The 26083-nt window shown below is 48.7% G+C and overlaps 1 protein-coding gene across 2 annotated transcripts in view; it reads left to right on the top strand.

Moving 5' to 3' along the window:
• Window positions 1-25186, top strand: part of LOC144940816 (WD repeat-containing protein 90-like) — a 33018-nt gene extending 7832 nt beyond the window's left edge. Inside the window, exons 11-43 of one of the 2 annotated variants that reach the window (XM_078867245.1) lie at window positions 182-250; window positions 1274-1384; window positions 1719-1864; window positions 2333-2390; window positions 3243-3361; window positions 3743-3895; window positions 4383-4504; window positions 4999-5115; window positions 5456-5691; window positions 6615-6754; window positions 6889-7019; window positions 7463-7593; window positions 7734-7889; window positions 8088-8210; window positions 8339-8472; window positions 9146-9183; window positions 9782-9907; window positions 10284-10439; window positions 10639-10736; window positions 10832-10931; window positions 11529-11650; window positions 12365-12521; window positions 12689-12879; window positions 13212-13380; window positions 13665-13776; window positions 14683-14851; window positions 15363-15485; window positions 15876-16041; window positions 16726-16856; window positions 18421-18555; window positions 19564-19692; window positions 22556-22640; window positions 23249-25186. In XM_078867245.1, coding sequence (XP_078723371.1) covers window positions 182-250; window positions 1274-1384; window positions 1719-1864; window positions 2333-2390; window positions 3243-3361; window positions 3743-3895; window positions 4383-4504; window positions 4999-5115; window positions 5456-5691; window positions 6615-6754; window positions 6889-7019; window positions 7463-7593; window positions 7734-7889; window positions 8088-8210; window positions 8339-8472; window positions 9146-9183; window positions 9782-9907; window positions 10284-10439; window positions 10639-10736; window positions 10832-10931; window positions 11529-11650; window positions 12365-12521; window positions 12689-12879; window positions 13212-13380; window positions 13665-13776; window positions 14683-14851; window positions 15363-15485; window positions 15876-16041; window positions 16726-16856; window positions 18421-18555; window positions 19564-19692; window positions 22556-22640; window positions 23249-23403 — 4308 coding nt within the window. In that variant the 3' untranslated portion in view covers window positions 23404-25186. The remainder of the gene's footprint in view (window positions 1-181; window positions 251-1273; window positions 1385-1718; window positions 1865-2332; window positions 2391-3242; window positions 3362-3742; window positions 3896-4382; window positions 4505-4998; window positions 5116-5455; window positions 5692-6614; window positions 6755-6888; window positions 7020-7462; window positions 7594-7733; window positions 7890-8087; window positions 8211-8338; window positions 8473-9145; window positions 9184-9781; window positions 9908-10283; window positions 10440-10638; window positions 10737-10831; window positions 10932-11528; window positions 11651-12364; window positions 12522-12688; window positions 12880-13211; window positions 13381-13664; window positions 13777-14682; window positions 14852-15362; window positions 15486-15875; window positions 16042-16725; window positions 16857-18420; window positions 18556-19563; window positions 19693-22555; window positions 22641-23248) is intronic. The other variant, XM_078867246.1, reaches the window with a different exon arrangement.
• Window positions 25187-26083: the final 897 nt, after the last annotated feature.

Here is a 26083-nt window from a genome sequence, read left to right as displayed (position 1 = left end):
CCACAAAGATATGTAGCATGCGGAGGTAACGCAAGGGCAGCTATGAATGTGGCACATTTACAGTCGCACATGGTCAATTTGAAGTGTACGGTTGTTGACACCTATGGAATTGTGGTAATGAATGTAAGTGTGGCATTGTAATAATTCCCATGCTTTATTGCTGTTGTTGTTGTGACCACAGACCCTGCAGTCTGAGCCACTACTGAAGTTAAGGAGGGTTGTGGGGTTTGGTGGTGGAACCAACAGATATGTAAGTAAACGTGTAGGTTTTTGCAACCAATATTGTGAGTCATCGTTGAGTTTTGGGTTTGGCCAAGTAATTATCTGGCCAAATTTGTGCTGTTAAGACTCCCCCCCCCACCACCCGACATAGCCAAACTAAATAAGATTGTCACGATTACCAGCGTTTAGCATACTACTTATTATTGTTTCAGCTCATTGGTAAGTTGAAGTACAATTCTTACAACCAAATTTTGGCAATTAGATACGCCGTTTTGCCTGAGACTGTCAGGCATCATCAGGACAAGATCCAGGAAGTCAAGACATACCATGTAACCTGACCTGGCTTCATTAATAGGTGTCATCAACTCACAGAAACAACCAATGAGATGTAACGATTACAAATGAATTAATTGTAATTTGATCTTATCTTGGATTTTATATAGCGCTTTTATTAAAGCGCTTTACAAGAATTATAAATTCTACATTTTGTATTGGCTGATGGGCAAAAGGGATGGGGTTTGCGTGTGCGTGGAGGGGAAGGGATGGCAAGGAAGGGGGATGATAGGGAAAGTGAGGGGCGAGGTTATGAATGATGGTTCAGGTTTTAAGGATGCGGACAGGAAGTATTCCTATATTTAATTGTAATGTTATTAAATTTTAATAAATATGCTTGTCATTGTCTATTAACTAAGGCCCATTTAGATAATAAATGATAACTGTTTCACATTAGTTAGCTGAGGAAAGTATGAGCTCGTTGATTCACCTTTAGCACAGAAAAAGGCTGGCAGGACCAGGAAATCAGCACCACATGAGCACTAAACATAATATCACCCTTAAAATGGTGCACGTGATTAACAGCAAACACATAACTGCTAAACAACAATATTCCGTTCCTGGAAAGCCTATGGAAAGATACACACTGAATGAAAACAATCGATGTCATGGACTTGCAGTAGATAGTCGACATTCTCATAAATGCTGGCACCGGGACCTGTTAGGGGCAAGCTGGGGTCATACAGGGGCTGTAAAACCGATTTCCCGGCACGTGCAGGCTCTGTGGACGCGCAACGGCGCCACGCTCGTGTACCCGTGCCATGCCGTTATCGTGGCCCTGGATGTGGAGACGTCGTCGCAACACTTCCTCACTGGACACTCTGACAAGGTGCGTCTGTTGTGTGCATCTTCGTAGGCGGTGCCTTTCAACACTCACGGCCCAACCGGTGAATCCACGGGGCTGTGGACAGTAGACATGTAATGATTGACCACCACCCCACCATCCCCACAGTGATTCCATGAATTGTCTTTATTTGGGATTGCATTTAAACATGTTATAACAATTTTTTTTGGTGCTGTCTTGTCTGTCTCATATATACCGTATGTCTCAAATCTTCCCTCTGTCTCATTGGTACTGTTTCATAGGTTATGTCTGTCCCCTTTATTCTGTTAATTTGTGGTGCGCTGCACGGCATGGCACGCGGCTCCGTGGTTCTCGGCAGGTGTCCGCTCTGGCGTTTGATGGCAACACGGAGATTTTGGCGTCCGGGCAAAGCGGCCCTCAGGCTGTTGTGCGAATCTGGAACTTCCAGAAGAGAAGCTGCCTCGCCATGTTCAAGACGCACGCTCATTCACTCTTCTCGCTCAGGTGCGGAATGTGCCGCTGGAAGAGGACGCCTGGTTACAGTACATAACGCCTGCCGATTGCATGTTCATAAAAATTGAACTAGTAGCTGTGCTTTGTGGCCCTTATTATCAGGGGCCCGAGAACGTCAGGTTTGGTACTGGCTCAAGTGAGCAAAATGATGCTTAGCTTGAGCCGCCTCTGCCATGATAGGATTTCCATGAGCTGAACATGAGACGAGCCGTGGCTAAGAAGCTCACCTGACTTTGGAAGCAATTGAGTGGCTCCAACGTTGAGTTGAGCTGTGTTAAGAGGACAAGCCAGGAGCCGTGCCGTGATTACGAATACTTTGAGGATTATTGAGTGTCCACGATGCTGCCTCTTTTGTGTCCTAGTCCACCGGCCATATGCTGTACGCTCGAGGAGGAGCTTTGGGAATAATGTATGACATTGTTATATTTGTGTGTTGCCTAATCACGTGAATTTGCGCAGCTTTTCATGGAGTGGCGATGTCCTCAGCGGAGTGGGCAGGGACAGTCACGAGAAAACTGTGAGTTCACGCTCTGCAATATTACAATTATCCTAACTGTAATATGCTTAAGTTTTATATTGTCACGACCACCGGATGACCGACAGCGGCGGACCAAAACCCAATGAAGTTCAAAAGAAATAAATAAACCTGTCACATGACTGCTACCAAAAAAATGTCATGTTTTAGTTATATAACCAATATTTAGTTAATGGTGAACTTACTCGAAGCCTCACCATGACCCGAAAGTATTCTGCTCACGTATGAATAAACCATGGTCTATCCACTGCTGGATGAAGTCCTCTCCACGTTCACAATCTCCCAGGGCCTTGTGTTTTAACAATCCATCTCACTCCTGCACGTGAGCTGATGTCATCGCTCGGTCTCTGTGGTGGCGGTGGTCCTGTTGGGCATGTTCATTCCTTTAGCTGCCACACAATTACGAGTGTTGTTGTCGATCGGCCATCACCTCTTCTCGCAATGTGTCCTGCCCAAGCCGCCCACTTACGTTTCATAATTGTCAATGTCATGTTTGTTATTGTGTATTCAGAGACATTTATATATAAGGAATTTATTGATTTAACCCCCCCCCCTCATGATTTTATGAATTGTCACAATTTAGGGCCTTGACTCTATTCAAGAATCTTACAATAATTTGGCATTGTGATGCATATGGACTCTCTACTGGCTGCAAGGTTAATGTGAACCAATTATATACGACATTTACCGACCTGAAATCACCCATTCTTACATCAAGACTACAACGCATAGATTTTAAGCTTAAGAAGTTATTGTAATGATTGAATTGAAGCAGCGTCACGCTGCCTAGTATACACAGTAATCAAGTGCCATGTGGTTGTGTGCGGTGTTGAGATGGTGGTGGTGTGGGACACCTCTGGGGTGACTCACAGGAGAGATGTCCTCATCCTCGCCAAGGCCCACACGGGTGTGGACGTGCAGACGATGGTCATCTCGCCGTTCGACGAATCGAGGTGTTGCTCCCGTCCTCGCCGCTCCCCTGGGACGAGGCACCTGTGTCAGTCGTTGATACAAAGCTGTGTGCGAAAGTCCAGGGCACACGGTGTTTGTACATTTCTGCAATTTGTCATCTGTGTAGTTAGTATCTTCCCTTAAAGGTAATGTTTGAGGTCTCAAAGTTGTTGGGGCTGCTACAGGTACATTTAGAAACGTGCGTTTATACATTTCCGCATCATAAGCCACTTTGTTGAGCTGTCATTTGTGTCCAGCTTGCTTCTGAAAGAGAGCTAGATAGCTCAGTGGGCCTTACCTGGTAAACTAAATATAATAATTTAGTTCACATTTGAGTGACTCAGGCTTGGCATGGGTGCTCACTGCTGGCGTTGCGTCCCCAGGCTGGTGTCGTGCGGGCGCGACAACGTTCGTGTGTGGCGGTTGCAGAACGGCTCCCTGCGATCCTGTGCTGTTGACCTGGGCGACCTGCACTCCACAGAGGTCACCGATGTCGCCTTCCAAGAGCGCAGCCCGGCACTCGACGACAAGCGGCTGTGAGCAACCGGCCTCACCTCTCCACAGGGCCGCACGATGCTTGTGTCACCTCCGGATGGCCGCAGCAGCCCCTATCCTATCACTTGGGGTCATGAAACAACAAGATATTCCCGGATCAATGTTAAATTACTGTTGATTCTTCATAGGATTTGTGTTGAACATTTTAATTGTTTAATAATAAGCTTGCTGTCACATGTAGGCTGAGACGTTTGCATTTTACAAAACAAGCTTGAGCATTTTAAACTTAAAATGCATTCGCAACACAAAAAGCTGTGTCAACATCTTATTTTACTTAAAGAGATGTAATATATGTTAGCAATGTATTCCATATTTTAACAATTATAAGAGCACGTTGTAGTTCTTTAGTTTCAAAGTCAAGTCTTCAGTCGCCTAGTTTGGCAGTCTCTGACAAGACGAGGCACACGGCAATCGGTCTGCATGTGCTGAGCTGCATTCACTGCAGCAGCACCGTGATTTTTCCCGCAGGTTCGCCTGCACCAAAAGTGGCCACATTCTGGACATTGACTACAAGCACAACGCCGTGCGGGAAGTCACGCGCCTCCGCCAGCCTCCGAGCCGCTCCCCTCGTGAGCGGCTGCCCGACCAAGGTGATGGGCACTCGGTGAATTGGCTTTTGTCATAGCTTCACGTTCAGGGAATTTAATGATGTAACGTGGGGCCGGCCAGTTTGTCATTTTGTTGAAGGTGAATGTCGAATTATCTGCGAAGCGCACAGAGAAGGTGAGGGAGGCTAGCCTTGCATGGTTTGGGTACGTGTCCGTGGAGATACAGAAAATGTGGAATAAGAAGGGCTGTCGAGATGTCAGCACAGGGCATAATGAGGGCGAGTGTGAGAAGGAAAGACAAGGTGGATGGAGATGTGAGGAGAGAAGAGGAATAGAATAGAAGGGAATGGAGAAAGAAAATCGAGCACCCGACCCCAGGCAGTGATGGGGCTCCTCGCTGAGAAGAAGGAGCGCATTAAAGGTGTCACATGTGGAACATTGAGTTTGTACGTGAAACCTTTCACTCTCTTGACTGTGAAGTCTTCCGAGTAAAACACATTTTTATTTGTTTATTTTATGGGCCTCGGCTTGCGTAGGCTTTGGGCTGGCCCTGACTCGCTTGGCCGTCTCGCGCTGGTTTTGTGTGACCGGCTCTGAAGACGGCACGGTGAGAGTGTGGTCCCCAGACTTCTCCCGCGTCCTCCTGCAAACTGGTGCGTAGACATAACCAGAAATTAATAAGTGTCCTTCTGTCAATGAGTTACTTCATTGTATTTAGCATATTGTCATGGAAGCAATTGTACGTGCAACAGGATTTAAATAACGTGTACTTTGTTGCCGTGATAAACAAAACAGTGGCCACTTGCTATAGGATGGCGAGCATTGGAGATTGGTAATGCAGAGTGGATAATGTGAACAGTGGTCATCATCAAGTGCTCTCACTGATAAAGACATTATAAATAAATGTAACTTGTTCATTTCTCTTTAGCCCCTTGTAACATCCTGGCATCACGCGCTCTGTGCCCACCATGGTGTCTCCGTGTCACTCCAAAGACCTGGGAGGTGCCGTGTCTCTGCTGGGAGTATCGGCGGACGGACGTCACGTGCTGGCTGGCACACGCACGGGCCACCTGGCCCGCCTGGATGTTGGCGGTCGCAGCTACGCTACGGTGACCAGGTCACCGGTAGGGCCGTTGCTGGACTTCTCCCTGGATCTCGAGCGCCAGCGGGTGGCAGCAGTGTCCACCAACGGCTCGCTAACAATCTGGGACCTCGGCACCGGGCAGCAGGTAATATGCGTTGAGTTTATTTCAATTATTTTGCTGCTATAAAATTCCTCATGATAAGCCACTTTGTTGAGCTATCATTTGTGGTCAGGTCGCTTCTGAAAAATAAGTTCATACCTAGTGGGCTTTGCCTGATAGGATGGGCATGGTTTAGTTATATTTGTATGTTTTAGAGTGATTTGTTAGCCTTTCCTGTACTTTGCACTCCTATTGTGTATTTGCACTGTTTGTTGTCGTAACGTTCTTCTGTGCCCCTGCTGGACATCTCTGAAAAGGAGCTTTATAGCTCGTCAAACTCCTCCAGTGTCAATAAATATTCAGATGCCGATGCCCTTGGTCAGTTGATCAGCCCGCAAATTCAAACTTGGCGAGGTAACATATCGTGTGATATTAATATAATTGTGTTTTTTAGGAAGGTAAGGGTGCAGCCCTGAAATAGCTTGCCACCGAATAAATTACTGGAAAGGCCTCCACTAGACATAGAGAGCCCTCTTAATCACAGTTTGGTTTATTCTTCCACCCCGGTCAGATATTTTGGGCGAGGTGTATCTTGGCCACCTCACGGCTTAACATGTTTGGCAGTTTTATAGATATTTATTATCCACCAATCTTTGCCTCAGAAGTGCTGGATGAGAGGCCTACACCACCACTGTTGCGATAATAACTTGTATAGGTGCTTTGCAGAAGCACAATTTTATTAATTACTAGGTCCATACACATTGCGACCGATTATAAAGTTAAGCTCTCTGATGTGTTTATGGGTTCTACTGCGTCATTGTTCGGCATGACGTCCAACATTTTTCTCTCGTGTCCTGGGAACTTCTTCGGGAACTGAACTGCGTAGCACAGCTGCGAAAAGCTCTGCAACGCGATTGTAAAGTCCATAGAATTTGCCAGCACACGATGACACGTGAACGTCATCGCAGCTGTACGAGTTCAGCGGTGCAGAGGACAGCGCCTGCACCGTCAGCTGCCACCCACAGCTGGAGAGATTCGCCTGCGGATTCAGCAGCGGCTCCGTGCGAGTGTTTGACGTCGTCGGCGCACGCCTCCTGGCACAGCACCGGTGGGTACTCGGCGATCGTACGAGCGGCCAGATCCTTCCGCACAAAACAATCTGCACTTTGCGACTGAACGCTGCGGCTTCTCAGTGTCCACGACACCCGGACATGCCGTGCCTTGTCTCTTCCCTCTGCCCAGGCAGCACCGAGGAGAGATCACGGGCCTGGAGTTCTCTCCGAATGGGGAGCACATGTACAGCTGCGACGCCAGGGGCTCGCTGGCGCTTTACAGCGCCGTCTGCAAGGAGCACACTCTCGTCAGGCTGCTCAGTGCGTCCACTGCCTGGAATCGACCTAAGCTCGCCTCATTTTCGGCAGTTGTAACAGTGCAACCTCCACCCACCACCACCGACGATTAGAATAATTCTCAGCAATCGGCATCACAATGCAATTCAAGCTTCAATTATTTTTTTGTCTCGTTCGGTCTGCCTGGCTTGTTCCATTTCCCTGAAGGCAATAATTTAGTTCAGCTTGGCACAACCCACGGCCATTACTCTCACGTATATCGTCCAGATGCCACCAGGCCATGTAGAGAACTTATTCCCTTTAATTCTGCATCATCACCGACTCACCAATGAAGCCAGTGATGCTGGAGCAGTGATTTAACGTGGCATTAGACCTGAGCCTCCCGCCCATCCCAGCTGCAAGCCGACCACACCTCCCATGACGAACGGCACAGTGTAGTCTCTTCCTGTCGCCGGTGCGGAGTACAGGCGGCGTGGTGGCGCGGGGCACGAGCTACGCCCCCAGCGCCCTGGCCGTGAGCGGCGACGGCGCCCACCTCGCCTTTGTGGGGCCCTCCGAGTTCGCCGTCACCGTGGCCGACGCTCGCTCGCTATGCGAGGTACGCGCGCCCGGCGCCGACCCACAGTTTCCGACGGTGCAATTGTTCATCCGCAGGACGAGTGATTTGTGTCTTGAATGCTGGACACCTCCCCCCCTCCCTTTTGTGTAGAATGCGACTAACGTGCGATGCCTCCTCAGCTTCTGCGTGTGGACGTGAGCATCATGGACGCGTCCAGCCCCACCCTGGACCAGGCGGAGCGCGTGTGCTTTGGCCCAGCGGGGCAGCTGCTGGTGGCGACCGCCTCTGGCAAAGTGCTGTGGTTCGACGCGCGCACTGGACGACTGCTCAAAGAGGCACGCGCTGTGTACATTTGTGTGCATTTACGTCCGCAGTACGATGCTGGAGTCGTTCCTACTTCCTCACCATGACACGTATATTAACGACAGACTCATATTCGAGCAAGAGTATGTAAATGTACGTGGCATTTGATTTTCAGCGGGATTGTCTTATCGGTGTGTGTGTGTGTGTCGGCGTGTTTGTCCTTGTGGCAGGTGAGGGACGTGCAGGGTGCAGGCTGCTCTGCCTTGCAGGTGAGTGAGGACGGCGCCATTGTGGCCATGGCGAGCGATGCGACACTCCGGGCCTGGGACCCCGGGAGCGGCCTCGACGTCCAGGTGAGCCGTGCCCGGCGCAGCGGCGCGCGATCGTCGTTCCCCTTGCACCGACCGGCGGGCTCTCGGCACTCGCGGTCGTGAGCGCCATTGGCCGCTTGTGACGCACCGGTGCCGTTCTGCCCTCCCAGGCGTTTGTCGGGCACTCGCAGGAGGTCCGCCGGCTGCGCTTCACAGGCCGTTGCCCGGGCCTCGTCAGTGGGGGCGGCACCATCTTCATGTGGGACTTGGCGGGCTACGAGTCGGAGAGCACCGAGCGGACCGGGTCAGTTGGCACCCTCTCGCAGATGTTGATTTTCAGGAGAGGTTTTCAAAATTTGCGTGGCCATCATTGTTATCATCATCATCATCATCAGCATTATTATCAGTGACTTATTTCTCTACGTGAACGAATAACACGCACTAATGTGAACATCTGGGGCACTGCCTTGATGTGGTGAAGAAGCTTGCGAGCCTTGTAGGCCGCAGAGTTTGAGTAGATATCCTGTAGAGGGACACCCATACCAATCAGGTACGTAACGAGAGGCGAGACAAAATTAGATTTTTTCTCCAACCCGCACTGACTAATGTGATGAAGTATTGTCACACTACCCCTCCACCCTTGACCGACCCACTTAAACTACCGTCCACAGTTCTCAGTAGCTGTGTACTCACCAGGAATGGCGTCGGATGGGACGTCTTCTAGATCTGACCATCGCTACGTACGACACACGAATTCTGAAACAGACAAGTGAACTTCAGTTCGCATTGTACCTAGCCTCTGTAGAATAATAAAAACATATTTAATTGGAATAAATTGATGCAGTGTAGAAGTTATGGCTTTGATTTGTCCTGTACACATTTAATTTCAAGTTGGTGAGGATTACGCCTGCTTGGACCATGCGTGTACATTTCTGTCGCTTTATGTCTCCATTAATACACTTTTTCTGCTATTGCAGTGGAAGGACTGACCATCCGTTGCTGATGTGGTCTCCCGGTGAGTCATGTTTCATCCCCGATGGTCAAAAGAAATGCATGATGCTTAGCAGTCAAAAGACGCAGGAGGTAGCCATGCGTCTCAGGGGGTTAATACAGTGTCATAGCTGGTCTGAGATTTTGGCCAGCAATTTTGGGAGATTCGGAGTTTGAATCCACGTTTTAGGCACCTGTGATTAAACCAAATTGCCTCGTGTAGATACAGAGTTGATGGTCTCAGCTGGTGCAAAATTTATATTTTTAGTTTATTTGCTTAATTTTGAATATCAGCCATGCAACATCTCACATCATGCCAAATCTAGTACGGATAAGAAGCAAGACAAAGAGACCAAAGCAGCAATTCTGTGGTTGCACTATTCGCAAGAGTTCCTCATTGAAAGATAATTTTCTGATAAGATAATGCCAAAAATAACTTGAAATATGATTATGGGGGTGGAATTTTTTTTTTAATAACACTGTCATTCTGCATTGCATTTTTACTAACCAGTTGTAAATACAGCTCAGAGGTTTTTGGGAGAGTAACTTGCAGCGTCTACTCCGGTGCCACCCTGGGGTGTGCTGTGTAGAGCCTGGACCGTGCTAAGTGTTTGTCATTGCAGGGGATCACGTGGGATTCGCAATGGGGGACAGCGGAGCGCGCGGCGGAGACTCCCAGCCCCACACGCCCATCCCCTCCTCGCCCCATCGCTTGGACATGACTGGCATCAGCCCCTTGGCTCACACTGGTATGATGATGACGATTACAACTTAGTAACAATAACATTTTTTTCCACCATTTATTGTAGCAGTTCATCGTATTACAGAATTGCATCAGTGTGGAGGGTTAACATTTTATTGGTGATCATAATAATGCCCTTGAACTAAAAAAACCTCACTGAGTCTCAAGGCTTTTTCACGATGGGCCTGATTTGGGATGTTTTGTAATTTCCACAGTGTTCCATGAAATGCTTTGGCAAGGGTTGTTTGGACATGCCTGACAGTGCACGTCAGCAGTCTTACGCCGCGTGCCGATAAGCATCGTGTGATCTGAAAAGCGCTGATGCGATCGTAGACGCGGGCAGATTTTGAACGACAGCTTGGCGATTATATCTTCCCTCCCAGGGGACAGTCCCGGCAGAGTGCGGGAGGGAACCGGCCTGGGCGGCCTATCCGACCGCGCCGTGGTTATTGAAGATAACATCCCAAGCCGCAGGGATATCTCCTCCCTCCTGCAGGCCAGAGAGAAATACGATGACCAAGAAGTGAACATCATGGAGAGTAAGTTTTCACACAGAGGGCCATTAACAGCACACTCTGGGTCCTTTTTAAGTTTGTGTTCATCGGTCGTGATGGGACACCACCTCACTGCACGAGAGTGCAGAATTGCCTCTTTCAGAGTGTATGAAATTACCAAAAAGTTGAGTCATCTTCACCTTGTAATGCAATGATTGTTTGTCAAATTTTAACTGCTTTGCAGGAGCCACTGATGGAGATGAACATATGCCTGCCTCCTGTGGCCAACCAAAGTCCTACAGGCACTTTGTTCCTCACTTGAAAACATCGGCTCCTTCCAAGGTACTGGGTGTATAACATGCTGTGAGTACAGACCACAAGGCTTTCCTTACATCATAGTCAAGGCTCATGGTGCGTGTCGTTTTGTGTCGTCACAGCGGAGGCGTGGAGCGACGGGCGGGGCGTTGCTGCGATTGTCCATGGTCGTGGGATTCAATGGCAACGCTCGGGGAAATGTGATCTGGAATCCAGATTCAGGTACTGATGCATGTTGGTTGTATCCTTTTGGTTTTTTTCGCTTGCTGCTTTGGGTTTTTATTTAATATATTCGTTTAGCAAAAAGCTGTTTGGCCTTTTTCAGAGGCACGCTGGTAATCCAGCACTTTGGAGCCGAAGCTTTGTGGATCACGGAGTTGTGAAACTCAAAAACTTTGAGGAGCATCGAGTGCTATCCCCTCGCATGTGTGGGTCTCCTCTGTGCCCTCCAGTTCTCTCCCTCGTGCGAACATTCTTGATTATAGAATTGGCCAAACATCCGAAAACAAGAGTCTCCTGAAGAAGAGTTTCAACACTCGGCGCGAGGCTTAATTATAGTTATCAGTTGTAGTCTTTATACTCGTACACAATTTGGACAGTATTTGTTTTGCAGAACAGTTTTCCCATTTTATATTGTATCTCTAATGTACCCAGCTCGCTGGTACATTTCATTGACACCGTCGCCTGCTTATATACAGATTCCTTGTTATTATTATGCATTTGTTTTGTTAGCAATGCCCCCATCATTTTGGGCATCAAACATGCCGAGTGCTCGCCGTGCCCCAGTGCAATCAACAGACCATTTGCTGCTGCCTGTAGGATTGTTTGCGTACACGTGCGGTAGCTTGCTGGTGCTGGAGGACCTGCACACGGGTGCGCAGAGACACCTCCAGGCCCACACCGAGGAGATCTCCACGCTCGCCTCATCCCACGACGCAGAGGTTTGTCTCTCGCGAACGAGGAACCACCCTTGGGGTGGTGGCTCTGTTATTTATTTACACTTGTTTACCCAGGAAAGCCTCACTGAGTCTGCTGCCAGCATTGGGATATTTGGCCAATTCCAGTTACAGTGTATGTTTTTTTAGCTATGGTAGGAAACCGGAGAACGCAGAGGAGCCCATGCAGAATATGGGGGAACATACAAACCCCACGCAGCAATGCTACTGAGTCGGGAATCGAGCCCAGGCCCTCCTTGATGTTAGGCACGAGTGTTATCACTGAGCCACCCTGCCACTTGATTTGGTGCCTTGGGTCGCTCTTTAAGTATTTTTGGCAATGCCAAACCTTGCGACTCCAACACGTGTGAATCACAACAAAAGTTTCTTAAGCATACTGTCGAAAAAATGACAATAAAACTTTTGTAGCCAATATTACGATTCATAATAGGGTTTTTGGGTTCAGCCATGTAATATTTGTCGTTAAGACCCTCCACCACCTGACACAGAACAACAAATTAATTATCTTGGGTACAAGCGTTTAACGCACCAATTACTATTTCTGCAGTTCATCGGTAAGTTGTCGAACTATTCCTAAATGTAGTAATGAGATGCGGCATTTCGTTTCAACTTCAAGTCAGAATAACAATCCAGGAAGTCAGAATCGTGACTGACAAAAAATCTATTACGGATTAAAATAACAAGAACATTGTTTGCCAGGCTCTTGCATCAGCCTCGGGCGGGCGCGGCGACACCGGCAGCCAGATTTGCGTGTGGGACGCCCGCCGGGGGTCCTGCGAGCGGGTGTTGTCTCGTCACAGGCACGAGGTGCAGGCCATGGCATTCTCAGCCGACAACAGCGTCCTCCTGTCCGTGGGTGAGTCTCCACTGCTGCTCTCTTCGTTGTTTACATTTCAATGTGCACAAGCTGGGCGGGACCAGTCCATTCGGCGAGTCATATTTTTGTGGCCTTGGTGAGGTGCTCTTGCCCAATTTGCCGCTGCTGCCGCCAGCAGGGATTGAAAGCCATCGATTTCATTCCAGGGGACTACCGGGAGAGGATGGTGGTGCTGTGGGACACCAGAACGTACGCCGTCATTGCCGCGACACGCGCCCTGTTCCCAATTAACGACGTGTGCCCCGACCCCTCGGCCGCGGGAGCGTTCGTGTGCGTGGGCAGTGGCGCTATCGCTTTCTGCCGAGCACAAAATCTCGGAGAGAAGACGATTCTGCAGGTGAATGGCGTTTTCCTCCATTGACCCTCGACGGGATACACCTGATGTTTGCAAATGCGAATTCACAGAGACTTAACGTGTCTTTGCGCTGTTTTGTAATTTAATTCCACTGTGATTTTTTACTTTTGTACAGTGGATGAAGGTATTTAATTGGGTGGCTGGCACCCTATGCATTTCTCCACCACCTGAGTTCAAATCCATATTCAATCCTGAATGAGGGGCCTCCTCCCGTTAACTGGATCTGATATGAGCATCTAGTGGCAGTGTTGATAGTTACATGATATCTTGCAGTACATCTCTGGTGATGTAACTTTGCTCTCCGGTCCGATCAGCTGAGTGCGGCCCCTCTGCCCAACGATGCCGGGGCGAGCGAGCTGAGCGCGGCTGTAATGGGGCCCGACTCGCTGCTCTTCACGGCGTCCGCGTGTGGCCGCCTGGCAGCGTGGGACGCAGACCGCCGGCGCTGCCTCCTCTCGTGGGACGCAGACACGGCAGACATCGGTACGGCGTGCCGGGCCGCACAGTGGTCCCGTGTTTCATTTAGGCCTTTTTTGCATTTCAGAAATTCAATAGCGGCATGATGTTAAACAATGCCAATGGGGTTTAAGTAACGCGTACATTTTGATCAGACTTTTCTCTTCTGTCTGTTTCCAAATGAGCCTCTTGAGCATGAACATTAACTCTGATATGACGAATAACAAAAACTCGAACTCATTTGTCGGCGCACAATTTTGTTGATTGTACGAGCACAACCTAACCACTGACACGTTCATAATTGCACCTAGGTGTGCTCTGCTGCCATGGAAACCGGCTGCTGAGTGGTAGCAGCAGCAAAAGGATCCGCCTGTGGTGCGTGGAGAATGTGAGCCACACGATGGAGGGCGGCGTGAGAGAGAGGTACGGCACGCACCGTCGCCTCGTCCGCACATTCCGGCTTGTGTCCGAGCTCGTGGCTGGCATCATCTCTCTCATCCTCATGCAGACCTGGACCCATCGTTAAAACTGGACAAGGCACTGCATCTTCGTGTAAATAATAATAATTATACAAATAATGTTTATTTTTACATAGCGTCGTTCATGCAAATTGTGTTCCGCAATAGCTGATGTGCCATAGGCAAGTTGGAAGGCAGCTAGGTGGTGATCCATTGTAGTCCTCTACATATTAAGATCTTTCTCAGCGAGTGTTAATACATGTCGGAGAAAACCGGAGAACCCGGAGAACATCCACGCATGTGAGAAGGAACAGATGATATTAGTCCATACATTGCTGTACTGCCTTCTGGCAAGCCAGGGTATGGCACCGCGACGCCCACGTGAAGGGAGTTTGTGTGACCCACCAACCCTTGTCACAGTGCTGGATTACGGGTGTGCGCTACACCCGCCCGGCTAAATCAATTAGTTGATGGAGCTTTGTGAATGACCTCCTTATGGGATTGTATTGTTCAGTGTTTGTATAGTTTATATACTGTATATGCAGTTGAGTGTCACTTTAGTCCTTGCATCCAGCTCACAATGCCATGCCATGTGAGTGTTATGTCCATGAGTGGCTCAGAGCTGTGTACAGGAGATGAATACTGCCATATTCTTGTTTGAACATGAAGCCATTTTGACTTCACTTTTTAAAATATATTTAGACTTTTAGATATTCATTACACTGGTCTATTTGTGTTATACATTTCTCTTAAGCATTTGTTTCTGGTTCACAAAATACACATGGGATTTGTTTAAATGGTAAAACTGCGAGTGCTGGCAGTGGCTCCACCCTCACCCTCGCTGCGTCCTTCTCTGCTGCATCACCGCCAGCGAGCTCGTGTCCATGGAGGGGGAGATGGTGCTGGATGGCGCCGTGGTGAGCGCCGCCTTCGATGATGTCATGGAGATGGGGATTGTGGGCACGGCCGCCGGCACGCTGTGGTACATCAACTGGACGGAGCGCGCCAGCGTGCGGCTCGTCAGCGGCCATCACGGCAAGGCAGGTGCCTGGCGGTGGCGGGGGGGCGGGGGGGGGGCTCAGAGCTCGTGAGCAGAGCGCCGAGAAAGCGCGGGTGTCCGATACATTTTACCGCATCAGGCGGATGCGGCTATCTCCTGCACCAGAGGACGATAAAAGGCCACAGCGCAATTGCCATCACCGATTTCAAACCATGAACCGTGTGGTAACGCCACTTGCCCGCTTCGCTCACTCGATGCCAGCATTTCAGATATTCACCATGAGGTTACTCACCTGGACATGAAGGTATACACGTTGCTGATTAACTCCCCTCCACTACCTTGAGAGACTGTGATGGCTTGAGGAGGCCTTCGTCCAGCAGTGGATAGATCATGGCTGATGATGATAAATACTTTCTACTGCGTGTTAAAGCCCTACTGAAGACAAAACTGTAATATTGATATCAATGAATTTGAAATATTTTCCTGGGGAGTGTCAAAGTCCCCGGTGTGGATTCACGCGACCTCACATTGCAACTGTGATGTTGCCCCAGGTGAACGACATCGCCTTCAGCCCCGATGGGAGCCAGCTGGCCAGCGGCTCGGAGGACGGGCTGCTGAGGGTGTGGTCCGTGCCCGGGATGGAGCTGGCCGTGCAGTTCCAGACTCTGCACCGGGTGCGTGACCACGTCTCGGGCACACTGCCCACCGTGGCCCTGGGTCATTTTCTATTTCAGTTTATTCAACTTAAAAAAATGCATTGTGCGTAAATACACTCAAAGGACAAGCATATTGTTGGGTGATGCAGTGCACAAATAACAAAAGAACTCAACACATTCGTCAATGACACTACCTTTTTGTGTTTAGTTGTCCTTCCCCCACACCTAGGATTAGCACGGTTGGCTATGTACAATGTGAATAAAGTGAAACATACATACAAAAAATGCAGGCAACGTTACGGGGCAATTGCTTATCTTCATAGCACATGAAGAAAGGCCACGACCCAAAATGTCATAACCCGCTTGTGCTTAGCAGTCGCTGACCCTGCGCGATGTCTCACTGTCTAGAGCTGCACGTGCGTGGCGTGGCGCCCCACCGGCGCGGCTCCTTCGCAGGTGGCTGCCGGGTTCGGTGACGGGACACTTCGTCTATTTGGCGTGGCGTCCGCACGGACACTGCACAAGCTGCAGCCGCACGGCGCCGCCATCCGCTGCGTTGCGTTCTCTTCCGACGGTGAGGGAGCCTCGCGTTGATTGTGTTTTGAGCTGAGCGCCGTGGCACAATTCACTGGCGCAATTGTTGGACGCTTGCCTAAATAATCCCCATTTGGTCAGCAAAATACTCAAATAGGCTTTCATGTTGCAATCTTTGGCCCTTACCGGCAGGCTAATGCGCGCTTTCAGGCCAGGTGCTGAGTCACCATGTGCCGCAGAGGGACAGCTGCCACTGGGGATGCCCTTTGAAGTGTTTGAGATGCAGTGCGGTGTAAGTCCCTTATCGTGTGCCCCTGTGTAGAGAGCACTATATAAAAGACATTATTTTCATGATACAGTATAGTGGCTCATGCCTCTAATCCCTCTCTTTGGAGGCAAACGATGTGTTGCTGGATCACATTTGTGAACTTCCAAACAGATTAGTCTGTAAGGAGGCTGGGATGTGACATTACAGCAGAGTTGGCCCCTCATTTTGCGTGTGTTTTCTCTGAATGCTATAGTTTCTTCGAACGTACAGAACACTCGTTAATGAAATTATCATGGATTCAAATGCAAGACCCTTCTGAAAAATATTACGTTGAGATGAAGTGAGGCTTTCCTTGATAAATGACATTTTGTGTGCATTTGCTCTTACCCGAATGACTAAATCGCATTGTTTAACCGTTTATGTTGGCGGTGCTCTGAATAATGTTTTCCTTGACAGGCGAGGTGATGCTGACTGGTGGGGCGGACGGCCGCGTCGCTCTCAACAGCGTGCGCACGGGCCTCACGTTTCGCATGCTGAGTCAGCACGCCTCCTCGCCGATCTGCAGCCTGCAGTGCGCGCCCGCACACGTACGTGTATGCGTGCCGTCAGAGAGAAGTTTACAGGAAGGAGTTTTCAAGGTGCCTTTGTGTCTATTGCTCTGGATGGAATCCCCCGGGCGTCTCACCTGCTTGCTCACGGCTGTTAAGTGATGTGTCACTTGCATGTCACTTGGTTCGCTGCTGTTTGGCAGTCGTGATTTATTTGTGCAAAGTTACGTGTAATCTCTAAGCCCAACCTCTGGAGGGCGCAGGGTCTCCTTACGAATGAGCGACATGTTGCCGAGTGTGTCCATGTTCAGCACATTTTTGTCAGTGCACAAGCTGAAGGAAGGCCTCCCTTCCCGTGGGAGTTATTTAGTCATACTTCACTGCTTTGGCAGGTGAATGAAGCTAGCATATTTGAATTATAAAAATAATTACTGATATTTCACGTATTAACACGTAGGCTTTTGCGACCAATATCTATAATACAGGTTTTTTGGGTTAGATCGCGTAAATATTCACGCTGTTGCTCAGGTTTTTTGGGTTTGTTCGCATAAATATTTACACGATCTAACCCAGAAAAACCTGTATCATATATGCCGTATTGTTCACCGACAAAAGATGTTGCCACGCAGTTCTTTGTCCGTGTCCCTAAAGTCGCAGAACTGAATATGGAAAATCCTCTGTTGTGTTTGATGCCTTCCGCACATGGAACATTATCCTGTCTGCACTATATTTAGAAACTATTCTGGAACAGTTGGTCTTCACTGAACTTCCAGATTCTTTGTTTGGAGGGTGTGAATGCATTTCTTTATGTAATTCAAATTACTCGGTTTTTTTTTATACTAAATTATCATCAACGTTTTTCTTATGTTTTACCAATAATGAATCTGTTATTAATAACTTTTAAAGTAGGCTTTAATCTTCAGCTATTGTATTATTAGCCTTCGTTTTGGACTTTGTATTTTTCTTTTAACACGTTCAAGCTAACATCGAAAGCATGAATGCATTAGCTCTGCACTTCTGTCTGGCTTTTATCTCTAATGGAGAGTTCACAATAACTCTCATACAGATCATCCAATAAAAAAATTAATGTTAGCATGAAGTCGTGTTGCCATTAGGCATTTAACCAAGAAAAACTGGCCAAATTGGTCAACGGGTTTTACCAAAAATTGGCCATAAGAATCAGCGCTCAAACCCGGCTAAGGCGACGACGTCATTACTTCCATGCCTCACCTCTCCATCCCAGTGGCATTAGTGGCACACGCAACATCGCACCTCATGCGCTGTGTGTCGTCATCTTGGTTTGTGGCTTGGAACATAGTGTTATTGCTCATTAAACAGTTGAGAATGCGTTATAGAATCCAATAATCTGAATGATATTTCTTGCTTGTTTATGTTCGACCCAGGTCTCTCTTTAAAAAGAGGCTTTTGGTCTCGATGATCTCTCACCGTGCTATAAAGGACTACCGCCACTGCTTGCGTTCTCACTCATACGAAATTAACCAACACATGCTCATCCTCCGAACAAAAAAGGATTGGAGAACAAATTGCAATGAGTGCTTCGACAAATGTACGGTGTGATCATTAACGTTGCCAATGTCAGCAGGCCAGCCCTAAAGGTCGCGACCTGTGGTTGGCCGCCAGTCTGGATCGGCGGATCAGTATCTGGAAAGCCGATTGGCCTAAAGACGAGTGCAATCTGGTGGACTGGCTCACCTTCCAGAGTCCATGTGAACAGCAGGTGAGAGCCCCCTTAAGATGTTCACAGACGCAAATGCAACACGACACGTGTCACGCTGCCGTGAAGATCACGTCTTTGATCGTTTGCGTTTGGAACGGAGGCGTTGAGCGATTCGCGTCACCACTGTTCTTGGTGTCCCACAATGCATTGCACGTCCCTTGAGTTTTTGCTTATGAGTCTAGTTGGCTTAAAGAAAGAGAAAAATGTCAAAACCCAATCTGGCTTTAGTTTTGTGTGTGCATGCTAAGGAGTTTCACTGGCTGGCGGGTTTGTTTATTTAAACAAAGAGTGAAGCTCGTTTTGGAGTGTTGCCAGCGTTGTATTGCACGTTGTGTTTGGAGAACCGAGGAGGAGGCTTCACATATGCAAGGCACAGGCAGGGGCACAGCTTTTCAATCGGCCGTGTGCACAATCCCGCCGCCAAAAGCACGCCGCTTCACGTCTCTCATGGAATTGCAGTGCGGAGCATTCAAAGACAAATTGATTATTTTTTTTCTCCAGCACTCACCGCTCTTATTGTCTGCCTCGGACAAGAAAACATGTTTGTTAGCAGTGGGAGGAGGGTGGGGACCTCTGGCAATTTAATACACTAAACAAACCACTTGTGTTTCCTCCAGGCCATCGCTGCTTAGTAATGCATGTCCAAAATGAAAAGCATTTACAAATTGCACACGGTAAAAGATAATACCGGCTAGTCAAGGGGGTTCATTGTATTGTTCCACTCACCACACAATGTGCAGCGCATGAGTCACTGCCGAAGGTTCAGAGAACCTGGGTCACTTGACTCCATTAACGTTAATTGAACGATTTATTCATTTTTTTCCTTTGCTTGCAATTTTGTGGAAATTTAACAGCCGCCTCCTTGCGATGCACAACGGGCTGCGAGGAAAATCTCCGAGCCTGCCGACACACGTGCATTGGGTTACGTAAAAAAGAACCCCGTGTTTTCTGAGCTCGACATCGGTTTTAACGAGACAATAAAAAGCGCGTTTTGATTTTCGATACCAGGAAGAGAAGCCGAGCGGGAGACTCCCGCGGTGCAGCGTGCTCATTTGTCCGGGCGACCCGACCACTGTGGCGCACACGGGATTCGACTTGGAGACGGACGTCGTCTTTTACAGCCTGACCCTACGCCAGGTCAGTGGGTGACAGGTCAAAGAGTTTCTCGGGAAAGCCTCAACAATGTATGCCGTACGCTCGTGACGGTGTTGGGGGCAGTGCCCACCTTCGTGTCAGCTTCGGCGTCGCGCTCGACAGAAGGCGAATCCCTTGGTTTTGTTGGTGGCATTGGGGATCATATTTTAAAGTGTTTAGCGCTGCCTTTAAGCAGTTGAGAATGTGAGCTGAGCCTGCCCGGTAAGTAAATGCAATCAATCTTCAAGCCATAATCTTTGGAGGCCTGCATTTTCTTTTCACGCGTTTTAGATTTATATATTTTCAGTACATGCTCAACAATATCTGTGCCAAATTTCAGCTTCCTAACCATTCAGGAACATGTTTAGAATTTACATCAGTCACGCAGTCACGATCATATGCAAATTTTGTCTCTCTATAGTTCCACTCTTCATGTGATGCTCTTTGCTCAAATGATTGGTCACCACGACCGATATTCACCAGCATAATAAAGAATGGTGTAGTCTTTACCCTGTGATAAAGGTGTCGCAGTGAAAAATACGTCACTCACGTATTTTTTTAAATAATTGGGATTCTTTTTCTAAAGAGACATCAAAAGATGCTTGCCGTCACACACACACAGTAACACATGATTACAATGTCACAACTTTGCGAATGGCAGCACGTGCACAGGGAAAATTCGTACAATGCCTGTCGTGACACACGTTGAAGCGCGGAATATTAGTCACCACTTTCCCCGGCAAAGTAGCAGGCTCTGTGCATTTTCAAACCTCTGCAACGATAGCTTTTAAACCCATGCAAATTGAATGCACAATGGAGAGCATTAATGCCAAACCAAATTTTCTATTCGCACACGTTTCTTTAATAATGGGAATCATGTGCCGGTCGACCGGGCGGATGAGCGGGCGGGCGGGTGGGTGGGGTTGATGCCATTAAGTGGCGTCGGGATGTTTCACAACAACGGCCCTCCATGTACGCTTGTGAGAGCGACGACGACGACGACGATCCCTGTTGTCGGACTCTTGCGCGCCATGTAGGCGGACCCCCTCTGAACCCCAGGGTGCACCGGCGGGGCCGGGCGCCAAAATCACAACCACATGGTCAGAGCGAACAACGGCAGAGCCTGATTATGGACGGTAAATCACCGAGCGCTGCCGCTGCTGCTGCGTGGGAAATGCGCTTGCGTGCCGCACGGCGCGTGATGGCCTCCGGGGGGTGCTTCGTCCAGCGGTGACGCCACCCGGATTTTGTCCGCTGGGAGGGGAGGTCCCCCCGTCTTGGTGGAGTCAATCCAAGGTTGTGCTCTCATCCACTCCGAGTTGACGCCACGAGTCCAACCGGGCGGCTTGCCGGCGCTGCGTCCGCCCCTGGGTCTAGCTGCCGGCTGGGCTGCGAGGGTAGATTGCTATTGTTTCTTGAGGGGGGGGGGGGCGTGGGGTGTAGTTCTCAAGCTAGGGTGGAACGCATTGCGGCTAAAGTTTCTGCAGATGGGCTTTTATTCTCATCCAAAACTTTTGAGTGTGGACTTGATTTACTTGCGTGCTGATTTTTAATAACATCCAGACCCTTGCGGGTGATATTTGTTTTTGGTTACATTTTGCATGTGTTCGCCGGTGCGAAACGCATTCAAATTGTAACGTTTTACAAGCATTGCTTCCTTTGGAACGATCGTTTGTGTACAGGACAGATGGAAGTGGTTTAGATATGTTCCTGTGTGAATTTTAAACAAAGCTTACTTTCATCGCTAGATTCAGTGACTTGAGCCAGTGCCGGTCTTTAATTGTGTTTAATTTTCCCCATTGTTTATGAGTTTTAAGTGAGAGATGTTATTGCAAAAAAAGTTTAAAATTATATTTCCCATTACAGTCCAGGCCAGCCTACTGGTTGAAAATGTGAGCTGGGACAGCATTTTTCAAACTTTCCATGCCCAAGCCCCCATTTCCTTGAATAATTATTGATCTGGACTTCCGTGCTTCCAACACCCAACCCTCCTTAACTCTCCGCAGTTTTAAATAAAGGAAATTGTATTCACTTATCTAAATCTGCAAAAGAAACCAACCCAATCGTGCATGTGGGTTTTTATTTTTTTGCGTCGGAAGGATGTCACCACGATACCATCTCATGTGACACCCCCACACCCCGAGTCAAGCCCTCCACTCCCCGGGGACGCCCGGAGTAAAACCAGCTCATGGTGTCTGTGCGTGCGCGTGTGTGTCGATGCCCATTCTCACGGTGTGTCTGTGTTTGTGTGCGCATGTGTGTGCATGTGTGTGTGAGTGTATGGGGACAAAGCGGGGAGCGGTAGTGCTGCGGTTAGTGCGCGACGCTTCGAGCCCGTCGACCCGAGTTCGATTCCCGCTCACGACGATTATCAGAACCGGTTTTGGGCCTCCCCTAGGTCGACTCACCCTCAAATGAGTACCTTGTGCGGTGTAAAAACATCGCCACATGGGGGACAAAGGGCATGGTGCAGGCCACCCACCCCCTCGTGTGCCGTGCCGGCCTTAAAACAGCACTTGCCCCAACAGTCTGTTAAGGCTACACGGGGTCTTTTTCTGTATTTTTTGTTTGTATGGGAAGGTGTAGTGCATTGGTTAGCTTACTGCGCTGTAAACTCAGTGATTCGAGTTCATTTCCCGCTCATGACCAATGCACTGGTGAATATTTTAACCGGTCCTGGGCCTTCCCTAGGTCGACTCAGCAGTGCATGGTACTGGCCACCCTTTCCCTCGTGTGCTGTGTCGGCCTTAATAGGCGTTTGCTAACAGCACATGCGCCAATAGTGTGTTAAAGGCGGTATGGCATCTTTGATTTGTTGTCATTGCTGCGTGTGCTCATGCCAATTCCCCTGGTTTTCTTCTCGCAGGTCACACGCCGGATCCCTGTGCAGGGCCACACAACTTGCCTCAGCCTTGCTCCCAGTGGGGACCACCTGGCTCTCGGCTCCACAGGTGGGACCGGCACGGCCGCTCTCGAACCGTCCGGCGTGGTTAATCGTGGCCGGCAGAGACCGCAGAGTCACGAAGCTCACGCGTCGCTCATTGCAATTGGCGAAGGAAATAATTACTGCTACATGTGTCCAGAGGGCCCATTGGCTGTTGTATGAAGTTTATTTTAGTTTTTGGATGTTAAACAAACCATTGTCTGTTTATATATTTAATTTGATTGACCACAAACCACCAAAAGGACGGGATAATAACTTTGTTAAATGCGGGATCCTGACACACAGCAACCTCGGCGAATGCACACAGATGGCTATGTTGGTGCGTGGAGAACAAACGCCTTGTTTTGTCATTTTCAAACTTTTACCAAGCGTGGTATGAATTACGTAACATGGCACTCCGAGGCACATGAAACGTGGAAATTATTCCTTCTCCAACAAAGCTGATGACTGCAGATTGGCTCGTGTCGGAAGCCGCTTTCCTGGGCACGCCTTCAAGGATCTTCGTCATCCAGCTTTGAGATGTATGCTTTCCGCACACGGCAGTGCTTGTGTGCCTATCAAATGTATTGATAAATGTGTACCCCCCCCCCCCCTATTTATTTGTGCCACGTGCAGAGAGGGCCCTGATGCTGATGGCGCCGGAGGGAGGGACGCTGCGGGACGCGGGCACGCACAGCGACGAGCCGCACGTCATTCGCTTCTCGCCGTCCGGAAGCGTTCTCGGCAGCGCCGCACACAATGAGATCTTTGTGTGGAGGCTGCTGCGTTAGGTGGAGGGGGGCCCTCGCTTCGCTCCCCTTCCCTCCCCCGCCCTCCCTCCCTGCGTGCGTCACAGCTGCCGCGGGGCCTGCTCAGTGTCACGCTCTCGGGAAAAGTGCGTGGCAGCGGCGGGGGTGGGGTGGTGGGCGGTTGTCGACCGGTGCGGAGTGGGAAGGGGGTTAGAACAACGTGGCCGCTTGCCCAGATGGAGCTGTGCGCTAGCGGGGATATGGGAATACGTAAAGCTAGAGCGATATTAAGCTGCAACTAATAGCTGTGTTAATTTGGGTTTGACGATACTTTGCGGCACTGTAAATCTTAATGATACAACAGTGTTCTTTGTGCATGTGCATACATTTAAACCTGTGGTGGCAGATTTAAAAAAAAAAATCGGTTCTAAAGCGGCGTAAGGACTTCCGAGAAATTCTATGGAGTGAACGCTTTCCACTGATCAAAGCAACTTTTTTTTTGTACTGGGTTACTTTCATCCTACTGGGGAATATAAAATGTAACTTTAAAAACACAGCAGCCACCGAGGGATAGAAATAACAGTCGCAAGTTTTTTGGTCTTATTTGAGGTTGCGTTTAAAGCCCTGTATTTTTGTTCACACATTTATTTTAAATTTGAGACCAACTATTGGCCCTTTTCTACCTGTATGGGAGTGTCACCAACAGCAATAAGTTAAAAAAACACACAAGTATTGAAACAGTCCATATTTATTTGACATTTTATTTGCGCCTTTTGCAGCAGAGAAGTGTATGTATGAGTTGCTATCGCCCTTGACACTAGCTGCTTCTAAAACTATTCTACCGTTCTATGCTGTAGCTGTTTGTATAGCCCACAATGCGAGCTAATGGGCAGAGACTCGGGTGTCTGGAAATCCGCAGAATGGGGCGCCTCTTCCAGAGCTTGCAGTGGGTTTCTGTATAAACCGGTCATATTTGAAGGCAAACACTGTATAGCCCCGAAGCCCATTGGACATCAGCAGTGGTCTGTAACTTTCAGATGTTAAAAATGTCCTACAACAAAAAAAGGGGGCCATGTAAGTCCCCGGAAGATTTGAACACGTCCGATATTTACATTGGAAATATTTATTTTCCTAGGTTTCACTGAAAGGGCGTTGCCCCGTTGATGTCGTGGTGATTTATTGTTTCAGCTCGTGGTGTTTTACACGCAACAGAAACTACAGTTTTGTTGGGCACGCGGTGAATTCACGTCGCTCGCACATCGCTGAACTTCAAGCTTTCACCACCGTCAACTTTGTTAAGTGGCGGAACAAGACATCGGGTCGTACGCGAGGACTTGACCATATTTTTATTTTCAAAAACGAGAGCAGCTGCCGAGAGAAAATGTACATCCGGACTAAGATTCGCATCTGACTTTTATATTGACTCATTGAACCAAGTACAAAGACGTGCGTCATTCTTGAGCAAACAAGTCAGCCTCTAAGTGTATGATAGAACGCCCGCGTTAATTATCGTGAGTGCAAAAGTCTAATAATGATACATTTGTCCACAAAATATCTGATGCAAACTTCGTAATGCTCCGGAACCAATCTGGCCCCAGCTGTGAGATGTAGGATTTGGCATTGTATGCTGTAATGTTTATTTGGCAAGATAGAAATGTTATTTCTTACTTGGCTGTATTGTAATATTTGCAATATTGCAGCCAGCTGTGTTTTACTGTGTCGTGTTATGTATGTAACAGTCCAACTTGGCATTGAGCATGTAAGCCACATGTTTTACAGAGGAAATTATGCAAACAGTACCTTGTTGCAATTCATGTTTTTTTACGTGGTTTACCATTTCGTTTTACAGATATCTTGATTTGTTTGAAATATTTCTGTACATAAACTTGTGCAAATAAGGAAATTGCTTTGTGATGTAACATGAATTGAGATGTTTTGTTTCTCATGCATGCGTGCACCCTGGTGCACAGACATCCGCTCGAGCAAGACAGGATTCATTTTGAGAGCTTCCTCTGCAGCTATATCAACGCCAGCGTCATTGGTGTTGCCTGTGATTGACAAGCGAACATAGGAAGAGCTCTTCACAGTGATAAAGGGGTCTTTACATCCAGTGCTGTTCATGCCAGCACTTTGAAGTCGATTCCAACCTTCTAGCGAGGTCCGGCAGCTGCTTAACTTCAGAGACTTTTTATCCGAGGTCTAAGCTTAGTTTCATGACCACCACTCCCTTGCATTAAGACTTATACTTGGTCAGCATCCTCAGGGTGCCACTCCAATGCCTGTTCTGCTACCCCCCCCACCCCGTCCTGCTCAAACGCTCCATCTATCACAACTTCCCCTTTTTGTATAGGTCCACAATTTCTTGTGCTTTATTCTTAACGTCCGAGCTGTTTACCCAATCATTCCATCACAGTTTATGGCGAGCGTCCGCTGCTGTAGATGCTGGGATAAGAGGCGATGGCAGTCGTCACCCCTGCCTCGCTTGCTCATCCATCCGCCTCGATCATCAACACTCGCTCTCCCCGTTCCCCTCCGAATGCCCCCACGCTGCTTCCCTCTCCATCACGCCCGCTGCATCTGTGGTTCCTCTCTCTTCCCATGCGCACCCTCCTCCTTCCACTGGCTGTTGCGTGATACGACGAGCACACCGAATGAACCGGCGTCACCCCCCCCCCCATCAGTGGTGGTGAATGCGTCAGACCTGAACGTGGGGGGGGGGGGG

The sequence above is a fragment of the Lampetra fluviatilis genome, chromosome 23, assembly GCF_964198595.1.
Source record: "Lampetra fluviatilis chromosome 23, kcLamFluv1.1, whole genome shotgun sequence".
NCBI lineage: Eukaryota > Metazoa > Chordata > Hyperoartia > Petromyzontiformes > Petromyzontidae > Lampetra > Lampetra fluviatilis.
This window is presented reverse-complemented; position numbering and strand designations above follow the sequence as displayed.